We start from the raw sequence: 13,878 nt of genomic DNA, 5'->3' as shown, positions 1-13,878 counted from the left end.
ACCACTAAAGTTGAATGTAAAAGTGTTTTACACTGCTGTGGAGAAACTAAAGAGTAGACTAAACAAAAATAAAACGCCATCAACTTCATATCGAACTTTAATGTAAAACTCAAACAGATGTCAAACATAAATCAATCAGGCAGGGCATCCCACCTGAGCAGGTGATGAAGAGTGAACAAAGGAACAGATGGACTCTCAGCTTGTGCCACCACACACACACTTGCAGGAGACTTTTTTAACAACCGAGACTGAACATGCCTTTGCTGCTGTGGCTTTTACAGGAAACCTGTCAGGTGCAACCAGAAACATTAAAATGTATAACAAACTGGAATGTAACCACAGGTTAAAAACATAAAAGCCATGAAAGATAAATTAGAAAGGAAACTGGAAAAAACCCCAAAACTATTAAGGTGAGAAATGAAGTTGTGTACGGTATGTTCAGGCCTCTTTTTTTACTCCACTCAACTGCTCGAGGATAGCAAGTTGCAGCCGATTCATTTTTTCCATAGTGTCCATCTGTCAACGGCAAGCAGATCAAACAAAGATAATCATTTTCAATTGTCAGAAGAAAAAAAAAAAATTTAAATCACAAGAAAGATTTAATTTGTATTACATAACACATTTCTACAGACTAAAAACACTATAATTAAAAGCATTCATTTCAGTAGTTCAAAAGGCAGCTCTGACCTTTTTCATAAGGCTCAGACAGCAGCAGCCAGAGGTCTGAGGATCTGCATACAAAAGGAGAGCTCAATGAACATCAAACCACTAATCCATGTACATCAAAACCTGAAGAGCATGTTCAGGCAGAGGTCGCTCAGGGTGTCTTTTCAAGGCATACGTACCACTATCAATTGAATTTTTTTGGCAAGGGGGCTCCATTTGGTCAATAATCTTCTTCACTGGATCTTCTGAAAAACAAAACAAACCTCTGATTAAAGCTCCGTGTGGGATCAGGAGAGCCTCCCCCTGCTCATCAGTAAGACATGCCACCCTTAGTTTTAGTGACTTTGAAAAGTGATAAGATGCTTACTATAAAAACATCACTAACTACTGGGTTGTTGCTTCCCAATTGTGCTTTAGTTATTAATCAAAAAGACTTCATAAAAATGACCTAATTAACCCCATACCGACACAGAATTTCTAACTTGACCAACCATTGGCTGTTGCTGCCAAAATATATTCCTTCTGCTGAAAGCTGAGGGCTGCTGGTTCTGTGGTTCTGGTTGGTCCTGTGCTAGTAACCGTCCTAGCCTCATTTTCCAATTCACTTTGGGATTCAGGTAGTGACTTGGGCTTGGAGAGCTCAGGTTCAGTGGTAGTGCTCATGGATGTGTTGCTGCCAGGTCCGTCTCTCCTCTGGGTGGTCTCTGGGCAGGGTTGGCACTGTGTGTGGGTATGACATATGTCTAGGATCATGGCACTGAGGTGCTTCCCGCCCCTCTCACTGGGCAGCGCGAGGGAGAGCACATTAGCAGAGCCATCAAAGGACTGAACGGTGGCAAGGACCCCATTCACCAGCTCCGTCTGAAACATCCGCTGCACCTCCTCTGGCCATTCTGCAGGGAAGTGCTCATTACCTATTAACACAGGAAATTAGATGGACTTACAGAGTGAAATGCTATGCTAGAGCCCAAAGAATCTAAACATTTGGGGTGAGGTTTGAAATATTCCACAGAACTATTGCCTTACTGGTGAGGGTGCAGCGAGTGATCAGAAAAGGAAACTGCAGCAGGTGTGTGGGGATGGGCAAGATTCGGGCGAATGGTACCTTCTCACCGTTGCCATAGTCTGCATAGATTACACTCATCTCATTCTCACCAACTTCCAGGACCACTGCACGGTACCAGTTATTATCCGCTGAAAAAGAAATTAAGTAAACAGAACTAAAGGTCAACTGCAGTGCTAATTTGACTCTCTCAAGCACATTTTCCCCCCCCCCCATTTCTGTTCATAAAAGGCTGTGTAAGCTAAACCAAAACACTGCAAAATAAAAAAAAACAGTTTGACGCAGTACTAGTGGAAATGTTTTCAAAGCCAAAAATATGAATGACCTGCAAACAAAAATGAGCCCTAGAGAAATAAAGATTAAGATTTTACAGCAGCTGCTGCAACATCCAGCAATCTCCATTAAAACAGACCCTGTTGTTAACTGGCAGCGGAATGTATGCCAGACCATAGTCTCCTACTTGTATACTGTGTTTAAAGAAGCTCCTACACACGCACACACACTGTGTAATTATCTCTCCACACATGGAATTACCAGCTTAGGTCTGCAGTGTCAATGGCTGTGGGGGGGGGGGGGGGTCTCGAGAGACACACAGAGAGCAAATTTAAAACTGGATGGGAGTATGAGGGAAAGATGTATACCGACAGACTGTGTGGGTGCGAGTGTCTCAGTGGACTAGATGAGCGAAGGCTCGGCCAGGCCGTCTCCACAGCATCATTTCTCTGTAATCATTAACTAAAGAGCAGGAATGGCCCTACCTGCGCTTTGAGGTTTTTCCCCTGATGACTTTATCAAACTCAAACTGAAGTGATGTGAAAACAAATCCTGATTCAAATAATATCAAATTGTTTTTCAAATATTTGGCCATTGTTAGGGTAGCTTTGAAGTCAATCTTTACCGTTACCGTTTATATTGCTCCTCTGTGGCTACAAGAAGTTGTGGAGTGTAATGGCTGCGTAGCTGTGTAGATTCGATCATGTGATAGAGGAAAAAGGATTCATCTTTGAACCTGGTCGCTCATAATGTAACAACAAATAAGTGTTTTCCTCACCAGAAAACTGAGCACAGCAGGCAGCCCCAGGAGCAGGTCTACACTTTCCACCTGCAGATAAAGACCCTTGATATTTGCTGCAGTAGGCAGCAAGCTCTGCCATCACCTCCTGCAGCTTCTGCTGGTCCACTTCAGACAGAAAAGAAAACACAAAAATCCTTCCAGAAACTTTGCCTTTTATACATATATACAAATCTATAGTTTTTAGATTAGATAAAAGACAGTGAGTGGTGCTCTCACCCTGAGTAAGACCAAGTAAGTAGAAGAGGGAAGGACTAACAACAGCTGCAACGTGAGGCTGAAAGGTCTTGTTGAGCGGCAGCTCCACTGTTTTCCAATCCACTGGGAAAGATGCAGCTGAAAACGGATGACAATATTTCAAAACTAAGCTCAGATAATTACCAATCACAGTGCTTCAACTCATGGACACAACATTCTAGCTGACCCTCTGAGGGAACTGCAGTCTGCCCTTCACTCGTTGTCTTTCTGGAACTGGCTTCCGTTTGATTAAGGGCTTGAACATGCAATTGGCTTTGCTCATTTTCCTTCAAGCCCTCTTCTTTTTTGGTTACGGAGTCCGTTTTAGCATGCATCTCTTTAGTGATTTTTGTAAAAGCTTTGGCAAGGTGCTCAGAAATGAGGGCAGCTGCCACGTTCTGTCCTCTGCTCTCCAGATCCACGCCGTAGCCCTGATCAGTGACGGCAAGTACACGAGCAGACAGCTGCTCGCCGTCCACCAGAGTCTGGAACCACAGCAGGGCTTCACTGCTCCACTCGGAGCCAATTGGCTCCACACCTGCATACAAACAAACAATTTCATCAAGATAGCTTTAAGACAGTCTTTTGGTAATTAAACTAACAGTTATTTACCTGTAAGCCAGCAGCACACTGCCTGAAAAGGGAGTGTGAGGAGTTTGGGTGTAATGGACCGAAGCCGTCTTTGTTCCACTGTCATGCTGTAACCACAGTCCACAAAGTTCACGAATGCCTCGTCTCCAGAGAGTTTATTTACCATAACCCGATACCATAATCCATCTCCTGGGGGAAGAACAGCACATTATGGAAAGCCAAATAACTCAAAATAAGATCATTCTAAATACCCTCACTACATCTAAACACTTAAATGGCATTAAAATGTCTTTACAGATGAGATTTACAACTATAGTATTGTAACTTTTAAAAAAAAAATGATCAGTCCAAACAGCATCTATCATCCCAGGCCTCACCAGGAAACATGGCACAGCAAGGCTCTCCCTCTTTGGGCGTGAAAGGTGGGGCATTGCCCTCACAGTGTTGCTTTAACTGAGCTCCCAGCTCAATCAGCCTCTGATGGTCTGACAAACGCACAAATAAATTGTTTAGTTGGCAAAAGAAACATATACACGACACTCAAGAAAAATGTACTACATTAGTAACACATTTGCAAAACCTCAGCCAACACTTGTCCAGTCGTTTACATGGTAAAGAATACAGGGCATCACTGATAAGCTGTAACGTGTCTGCTCGATTTTAATGTTGCAGATTTCTTCAAACAAATCCAGGCACCTTCTGCAAAAAAAGAAAAGAAAATATAGCTGCAAGCAGCGATGTGGGGGCCTAGCAGTAGTGCTGGGCGGTATACCGGTTCACACCGAATACCGGTTTATAATTTCGTTATGATATGAATTTTTAATATACCGCCATACCGGTGTATTTGATTTCACAACGGGGGGGGAACACTGCGTCACGCAACATTGTTTGAGACGGGACCCTTTTCAGTGTTGCGCTTCTTAACACTGTCTATGGGTGCGAGGTGGTAATAAGCTACCCAGGCTCCGCCCTCGCAGTGACGCAACACCTTTGGCTCTGCTGCACTACCTCAGGCAAATTGCTTGTTCAGGTTGATTCGAGTTCCCCCTGGCAGGGGAAGCTCCACCCACTTTGTCGGGAAGCAATCAACTTTGAGCAGCGCCAACGGCCCAGGGTAGAGGCGTGTTCAAGGTAGTGACGTGGTTGAACTGCGACTCAACCCATGGATTGTACACGGAAGCGCTTCATTCAATATCAACATGGAGCAGCGTCAAGCTTTTGACACTGCTGTAGATGCTGTAATGAAAGTGTTCGACGGGAGATTCTCGTTAAAAATCGAGCAAAGAACAGCCCTTGAATCATTTCTTGACAGGAAGGACGTTTTCGCCTTGCTCCCTATTGGCTTTGGTAAGAGTTTAATCTACCAGTTAGCCCCGCTGGTACATACGTCAGAGGAAAGAGTGGTGTGATTGGCTTAAGCAAGCCTTTTCTGGCCTCAACCAGTAGCAACCCGAGGGAGGCGGGTTGACCAGGCCATTTCGAATCGTATTCGTTATCGTCTTGGTCAGACCAGAATCTCGAAGTCGATGTTAATCAGGCTAGTAATAAGCACTTGCGTTACGCAAAAGGTGAAGGTGGATAGGATAGACATGGAAAGTTCCGAAATCGAAGCTACAGAACTAGTAGAACATGCTGACACAGAAGAACTTGTGCCAAAAATAGGAGCCGTGTCTGTAGTGTGGAAGTTTTTTGGTTTAAAAAAAATCCGACAAACCAAACAACCATTTTATGCAAGTGTTGTCGGGCTACCGTTGTCGCTGGAGGTGGCAACACGAGCAATTTGCTCCATCACCTTAGCCGTAAGCATGTCTTAGATTTAGAATATCAAGAATGCATGAAGTTAAGGTCAGCACCCGCCACATCAGCAGGTAACACGGGGAAAGCAAAAGAAAAGTCGAGCCAAATGTCACTTCAAGACGCGTTTGCTAATATAATTATTGCAAGTTGCACTACTTTTTTGTATTGATTTTCATAAAAGATGTTTGAAATTTGCACAGTAAAAGTTCTGTATTTTGACTGCAATTGTGTTTGCATTCCGATTCCTCACTTCATTAGAATCATGAGTAGCACTTCTTTGTAAACAGCATAATTTTGTGGGGCGTTATTCTATGACGGTAAAATAGACCATCCTAAGTTAAATCTACTGCAGTAATTCTGTTCTCAATCTGTAGAAAATGCTGTGAACACCTAATTATGCATTAAATAAAAAAAATACTGTGATATACCGTGAAACCGTGGTACTGTGAAAAAATACCGTGATATGTATTTTTGGTCATACCGCCCAGCACTACCTAGCAGCATAGCAAAATAGGCAAGGCTACGGCTGCTCAGGAAGGCGTCATGAGGCCATGCACCAAGTTTGGCATTGATACATCAAAGCATCGCAGAGATAAGGCCTAATGTCCTGTTTGCGTGTCGGCGCAGTGTTTGATTGGCTGCTAAAAAAATCCACATGATAACTTTTGTGCAGCTTGGTCTGAAGATTCTATGTGTCAAGTCTTGTGGAACTCGGACAATCTGCGTGACCTCAAATGCTTTTTGAAGGTTTTTGATCAAATTCAAAATGGCGGAAAATCCAACATGGCGCAAATTACATCATTGACTGCTATGACCTCGTCTGCATCCAGGGATTCCATTGGTACCTCATTTGTCAAATTTGGAACGGGTCCAAAGATATGAGCAAATATGCATTTTTGCTACATATAGCGCCCCCTAAAGGCTAAATGTCACCCAACTTCTTGGGCCTCTCATAGATATGGTCATAAGTCTGCGTTAGAAGTTTGACGTTAAAAGATCAAACGGTTGCTGAGATATGGCCTTACTTCCTGTTTGGTGGCGTTGCCACCGAGTTTGATTGGCTGGTGTGGGCAAACGGAAGGTTACGGTGGCCGACACGTGCAAACGCGCTGCAAACGGCGAAGCAAATCAAACAGTAAAACGCTGCAAGAGAAAAATGCGGCAATCACAAAAACGACCGGAGCACACGCGCTGCAAACCCCAAAACACATGCAAGAGAGAAACGATGCAAACTTCAAAACACATGCAAGAAAGAAAAAAAAAAACCACGCTGCAAACATCAAAACACATGCAAGAGAGAAATGCTGCAAACTTCAAAACACAACGGAAGTTCGCCAGGCCACTAGGGGTCTCGACCTGTGGGATAGGGGATCGACTATGGGAGATCTACCATATTAATGAAAGAGAAGAAAGTCAAAAGGTATGTTGTCATTTGTCTTTTTTAAACACTAGGCCGTAATCTTTTACTTTATTATAGAAGAGCAGCGGAGTTATGTCGCTATAATAAGGTAAAAGATTACGGCAAAGTGTTTAAAAAAGACATAAATGACAACTACCTTTTGACTTTCTTCTCTTTCATTAATATGGTAGATCTCCCATAGTCGATCCCCTATCCCACAGGTCGAGACCCCTAGTGGCCTGGCGAACTTCCGTTGTGTTTTGAAGTTTGCAGCGCGTTTTTCTCTTGCATGTGTTTTGAAGTTTGCAGCGTTTCTCTCTTGCATGTGTTTTGAAGTTTGCAGCGTTTCTCTCTTGCATGTGTTTTGGGGTTTGCAGCGTTTTTCTCTTTCATGTGTTTTGAAGTTTGCAGCGTTTCTCTCTTGCATGTGTTTTGGGGTTTGCAGCGCGTGTGCTCCGGTCATTTTTGTTATTGCCGCATTTTTCTCTTGCAGCATTTTATTGTTGGATTTGTTTCGGCGTTTGCACGTGTCGGCCACCGTAGAAGGGTAATTAAAAATTCCACATGATAACTTTTGTGTGGCTTGGTCTGAAGATTCTATGTGCCAAGTCTCGTGGAACTCAGACAATCTGTGTGACCTGAAATGCTTTTTGAAGGTTTTTGATAAAATTCAAAATGGCAGAAAATCTAATTAGATGGAAAATGACGTGCGTTGGACTCGTCTTGATCTAAGGATTCAAATGATGCCTCATTTGTGAAATTTGGACCACGGAGTCTAAAGTTATGCATTTGGATGCACTTTGAACTTTGATGTGTTGGTTGCGCTAGTGAGTACACTCTTGGGGCATGAAAATTCTTGGGGTTGTCTTTGGCACTGTGCTGAATACGTGTGCCAAATTTCACAACTTTTTACCATAGCGTTCATAGGGCTGCCATAGACTTCAATTGCAGCGGATACGGATCAATAATAATAATAATAATAATAATAGGAAAAGCTACTAACACAATGGGTGCCTTTGCAGCTTCGCTGCTAGGCCCCCAATAAATAGTGTCAGTCTAGGCTGAAGAAGAAATACCTTTAGGATTGTTGATACAGCAGTGAAACTTTCCAGGACTCTCCACGACACTGGCGAGTAGCGCCACTGTCTGGCCAGTATGGGGGAGCTCAGTGCTGGACCAGACCAGAGGTTCACACACGGGAGGGGACACTAAGGGGCACATTTTAACATGGAACAATCACAAAGAGTCATACAGTTATTATTATCATGATCAGACTGTAAACTCAATAATCAAGTTTTTTCAACATTGTTAAGGCAGTGTGGGATCATCTTGACAGAGAACAGAACAAAAAGGCAGCCGACATATAAAGAAGAGCTTTGAATGTCCTTCAAGAAGCCTGAAGAACTATTCCTGAAAACCAATTAAATACATTTAAAGAAGTCTTTTTAAAGAGAATTGTGTCGATCATGCCAAATATTGACTTGTTTAACCTGTAAAAAAACTGTTTTGGCTTTAATGCTACATTTCTATTTACCTTTTGCAAATGTTTCAATGAATCACTACACCCCTTTCTAGTATTTATGGTAACATAAAGAAATTAGGGGTTGCTCAAGAATTTTGCACAATACTTTACATCACTGAACGAACTCGGACCATGGAGGGTAAATTTGTTACACGGCGGAGTCGACAGAACCAAACACACAACTGATCCCAGCAAGCCATTCAACGAAACAGACAGTGGGGGGAGGATTCTACATAAAAATGCTGATATTAAAAGTGTGTTTGCACAACAAATGTTATGGCACTTTCATTCATATGGCAGTACATTTAAAATAAAACTAAATGCTAAAGGCTACACACTACTTTTGATTTAATTTTGCATACAAATGCGATTAATCGTGATTAATCAGGGAAATCATGTGATTAATTAGATAATAAATTTTAATCGTTGCCCAGCCCTAGTCTTATTGTGCGAAACCCACCATGTGGTTCTGCAGTTGCAGTTGTCTCATTGGCCTGCTGGCCAGCACTGGCAGTAACAGGACCGGGTGCAGCATAACCTGCAGAGATCAGCAGCTCAGCCATATTGGCCTGAGGATCACTGGCCTCATCAATCATCGTCACCAAGGCCTTGCCCTTGTGTGCTCCCTGAATGTCAATGCGCAGTATTCTGTTGGACACCCGTCGCTGCAGGGCCAAAAGGCACTCCTCCGACCAGCTCTCCCCAACAGGCTGCACCCCTGACAAAAACAGATGTTAATGCATGAGACAATTTGTTTGGCAAAGAATGAGGGGGGGGGGGATATTACATTATATATACATAATAATATTACAATATTACTTTTTTTTTTTTTTTTTTTTTAATTCAAATAGGTCACTATTACAAACTTTTTGCAGTTTATAATTCTATTGCTGACTATTAACCATTACGGTAAACGAGTAGAATTTCTTCTAAAATACTCATTTACACTACCAATATGGTAAAAAATGAGAAACAAAATAAATGAATCATTGAAACTTCTACACTAAATAAAAGGCATTTTGATATTTTTCTCATCTGATACACTACCAGCTAGACTACAGGGTAAAGCCTGCATGGGAGGGGCCAGTAGAGAATCGCTGATAGGTCGCAGATGGCGCAAATCCACATCCTCAGAATTGCCAAAATCAACGTAACCAACACAAACGCGTTCCTCTGATGAATAAGCAAGAACTTTGGCCCTGTACCACTGCTTGTCCTCTGAAAGAAATACAAAGAGGACAGAAAAGTGATATTTCTGCTGTAATATGTAGAGGAACATTTTCAGATGACAAAAAAAGCTAGCGGATGGGTTGTATTTTCAGGAGGCTATCTGTGAACTGGTCCTTTGAAAAATCCTTTAGACTTGGAGCATTTTGAAATCAAACCATAAAATAAACTGTTCTTGTGAAAAATGTACGTTTTTGCTCAACTGAAACTTTGGCAAACAGGGTCATGTGTTCACTTTGTTAGAAACAATGGTGAACTGTCACTGAAGTATGTGGTAATATCGAAGACCAGGGTGCACAGAGGTGTTGTACCTGAGAATTGAGCACAACAGACTGTGCCAGGAGCTGGTCTGAAGTTCTGTGGGGCTGCAACCTGGGAGCAGTGTTCTCTCAGCTTCAACTGCAAATCCTGGACGATTCCTACAAACCAACATTTCAGGCGAAATAAAGATGCACTTTGGGATCAAAAGATTTAGGTTGCATTACCATGGTCATACTCACCAGCATTTTCCACTTTCTGCACAATAAGATTGTTGGGTGACTGGAAGAGGGTGACCAAAACGGATAACTGGTCACCTACTGCTTGTTCAAGTGGCTCCGGTGGTTGAGCCCAGGAATTGTCATCTTTTCCATCAGAAAGACACCTGAAGTTTTCCAAGGATGCGTTCAGCATGGCACCTGAGAGGAATCAATCCTTCTCGTTAATGCCTTCAGTACAATACACTAAATGTGGTATCAAGGCCTTTGTACACCAAGTCTGTAATTAAAAGACGAGCAACGAAATGGTGAAATGCATATTGTGCCTGGGTGATTCGTCTGTGAAAAATCATTAAAGCTGCAGTAGGCAAGTTTTCAAAATTGCGAGTCTAAAGTCGGAAAATTCGAACTGACACAACTTTCAGGTCCCTCCCCCAACCTCTAACAAGCTCCGAATCGCCCCCCAAACCCCTCCCCCTCTGTGGACGAGGTTGTGCACGTGAGTTCACACCAGTGTGAGCGCACACAAGCTGGGGCAGACTCACGCTCAGCAGCGTGTGCACAAGCTGTGATTGACAGGTAGGATTCCTCCACCCTAACTTGATTGGTTAAAAACAGCCGGGAGCGCTCGGTTTTTGTAAGCATGATTACAGGCTTCAGAGGGAGCTACAGATTTCGTTATTTTTCCTAAACAGCCTATTTAATATTCTACTTCCAGAATCCCATGACAGTTCAAGCTAATATGACTAAAAAAAAGTTGCCTACTGCCGCTTTAAGAAAATATTCTTAAAACTTGATGAGCAATATGCATTTTGCCATCATGCCCATGAAGACATGTTTGTTATCTGCCTTCACCATGTCAAAAAAATTGAAACCCTCACTGAACACTCATCACATTGGTTATAAGCTCAATAAATCAACCCAGTTTAAAGACTTATCAATATCGGAGCACTGAAATATTCCTTCGGTGTGAGACTTTATCAGTCTTTGGAGTGAGTAAAAAGCAAACATAAAAACACAATTCAAATATGCGCCAATGATATCATTAAGTTAAAGTATAGGTCTCTTTTCAATAACCTGTTCCCTTAGATAAGAATTTTAAGGTCTCGTACTGCAGATGCTCATCGGCATTTTAAATGAGCTTACATATATCTTGTTCAGTTGGTGCTGCGTTGACCGTTTCTTTCAGTGCATAGCCTTCCTCAAGAAGGAATGTGCTCAGGTGCTTTCCTAAAAGACACAGGGAGAGAGTTGCATTTAAGGGTTTAACTTTTTCAAATGCTCAGTATATGTATCCTAATATTTAAGCCTTTTCAGCTCCATGTAACCCACCAGCTGAAAGCAGGATATCCACAGCATGAACACGACTAATCTCCTGTGTTTCCACCAGCTTAACAGTCAAAGTCTTGCCAGCCAGCAGCAGTCTAACTGCAATACAGCACTTCTCTGACCAATTGCCAGACACTGGGGCCACGCCAGCAATCTGGCACTCCATTGCCTGCAAGCAATAATGACATGTGCCATCACAGTGCAGTCTATTAGACACTACAAACAGGCGGATTTTTTTTTGACAGCAGATAACAGTTTTATGGAAAGTTCTGACTCCAACAGTTGAGTGTATGATTCATTAGTGAGAAAACACTGACATCCATCACTGTAACATGGGATACATTTAAAAAAAAAAAAAAAACAATACAACTACTGATACAAATAAGCACTCACACATGGGTAAAATGGCTGGATTTGAGCAGCCAAGGGTCTGATCTTGTCCACTGGTACGTTTTCTTCATTGCCAAAGTCAATGTAAAGGACATTAGCCATCTTCTGGTCAGCAGTCAAAGTCTGGACAAGGCCTCGGTACCAGTTCTACACATTAGAGAAGGCGGAGGAGAACAAGCCAAAAACTTAATCTGTCTATATTCCAAAATATGCATCTCTTCTAACTGCTACAGAGTGTTTCTGCTCACCATATCAAAAGAAAACTGAATGGCACAAACTTCCCCAACACAAGGTACATAAGGGATCACTGAGGAGCTGCTGTAAGTTTTCTGAAGCTCTGTGCTGATGACCTGTAGATTTTCCAGCAGCTCAGGGCTTTGAACAAGGAGGAAAAACCTGCCAGGGCTGTAGAACTCTACAACTGATGCCTGAAAACACACGTAATAAACAGATATTGCACTTAGGCAGCTAATACCACAGACTACATTAATATTTACAACTCAGTAGAGCATACCTGGACATCTGTCCCATTGATGATTTTAGTAAAATGCAAGTCCTTCATGTAGACCCTCTGAGGGTCAGAGGAATCAGTGGGCTTCAATGAAAAGAAATAACAAAACAAAGCTAATTTATCTTTCACACAATTGGAGATCAAATCACCAAAATGAAGAACTTGAAACTTTTACCAACATTGGAACATAAATAAATTTACCTTCATCTCTGCCAGGCTGGATTTAGGTAGCCCTATGGTTTCCATTGGGTTCTCTCTTTAGATTGAAACAAAATAATGCACATTATTCCTCAGACAGTGCATCTTACTGATAGAAATGACAATGTGTCCGCTCCATTGCACATTGCAGGTGCATGAGTCAGCTGGAAGGGATGACATGCAGCATGAAGAAGTAAGAAGTTCATCCCGTATATGGAAGGCAATGCTATTGTCAATGTAAGGAAGAGTACTTTAAAACAACCGTGACCTGTTAAAGTGATCAAACAGTACTGCTTAATGAACATTAACAGGATACATGTGCCAGAGGGCACCAGCTAGTTAATGTGCTACCTGAAATTAAAACATAATCAATGGAGTCAATAACTTTACTCTGCGCTGTGTTTGTATCACTCATATGATCGAGGAGGCTGTAAATGCCACTGGATCTCAGATATCTGACATATGCAGCAGCTGTGAAGCCATTAAATTATGTGCAAACTCCACCTATTTGGTCCTCTGGCATCTAATTGATGCCTACCCAGTCAATGGCACTTTACGCCTGACTGCACTTACTTTATAGGTTCGGGTTCAAAAGCCTTGCACATATGTCTGTGTGCCTTCCAGTCTTCTGTCTGACACGCCACGGAACAGTAAGGTATCTTCTTGCAGCGCTTGCATCGAAAATTCCCTGTCAAATGACACGAGTAGATTGAGTGTCCCTAAATTTTTTATTCTAATATCAAAAACAGCAGTGCACAGCACCAAAGCCACTTACCTTCAGGTACATATGCACCAAATATTAACAATCAAACCACAAATTACGCAATGATTATTTACATCTGTTGCCACTACAGGGCCAAGTGTAATCACTGAATTAATCTGATGTTGAGACTGACCTTGCTGACCACAGTAGTTGCAAAAGTATACTGTAAGTGCTGGGGGAACCAATCCTAACAACTGGAGGGTATAAAAAAAAAAAAAAAAAAAAAAAAAAAAAAAAAAGGTATTGAGATAAGAGCTCAATTCAAATTGATACAACAGACTGATAAAGACAACATCAGAGAATTTGGGACATACTGCAGATGTATCCCTGATGGCTGGTGAACTTGTGGGACCTGCAAAATAACAATAATTAAATCAAATTTAGGAGACTCTTGCATTAATTGTGATTTGGTTCATTTTCGCTGTGTACAACTGACAAAAGAAACAAACTGAGCGCCATCAAGCCCGACTGACTAACCGTCTCCAACGGCTCCTGACTCGGGGCGCACAAGTGAGGCACCGGGCATGGTGGGGTATCTTGGAGAGTGTAATGCGGAGGAGAGAGCCCAGGGGCCCGAAGAAGGTTTCCTCAAGGGCCGGTTGGGTTGAGCCATATTTTGAAAAAATGCGTGGTTCAT

General features: G+C 42.3%; 1 protein-coding gene across 1 annotated transcript; it reads right to left on the bottom strand.

The window, feature by feature from the left end:
* Window positions 1-84: 84 nt before the first annotated feature.
* Window positions 85-13,878, bottom strand: tdrd1 (tudor domain containing 1). The gene is made up of 25 exons (XM_075458240.1): window positions 13,719-13,878; window positions 13,556-13,593; window positions 13,375-13,435; window positions 13,052-13,166; window positions 12,482-12,536; window positions 12,284-12,364; window positions 12,018-12,197; window positions 11,773-11,916; window positions 11,383-11,548; window positions 11,197-11,280; window positions 10,075-10,251; window positions 9,886-9,993; window positions 9,395-9,565; window positions 8,808-9,065; window positions 7,902-8,033; window positions 4,007-4,114; window positions 3,651-3,818; window positions 3,226-3,576; window positions 3,021-3,137; window positions 2,781-2,909; window positions 1,693-1,860; window positions 1,158-1,580; window positions 846-911; window positions 688-731; window positions 85-516 (listed from the first exon to the last, which is right to left on the bottom strand). Exons 1-25 carry the CDS (start codon window positions 13,876-13,878, stop codon window positions 439-441), a joined length of 3,582 nt encoding a protein of 1,193 aa, XP_075314355.1. The 3' UTR covers window positions 85-438.

The sequence above is a fragment of the Odontesthes bonariensis genome, chromosome 23, assembly GCF_027942865.1.
Source record: "Odontesthes bonariensis isolate fOdoBon6 chromosome 23, fOdoBon6.hap1, whole genome shotgun sequence".
Lineage (NCBI taxonomy): Eukaryota > Metazoa > Chordata > Actinopteri > Atheriniformes > Atherinopsidae > Odontesthes > Odontesthes bonariensis.
The sequence above is the reverse complement of the archived record's forward strand: the minus strand, read 5'-3'. Positions and strand labels throughout refer to the sequence as shown.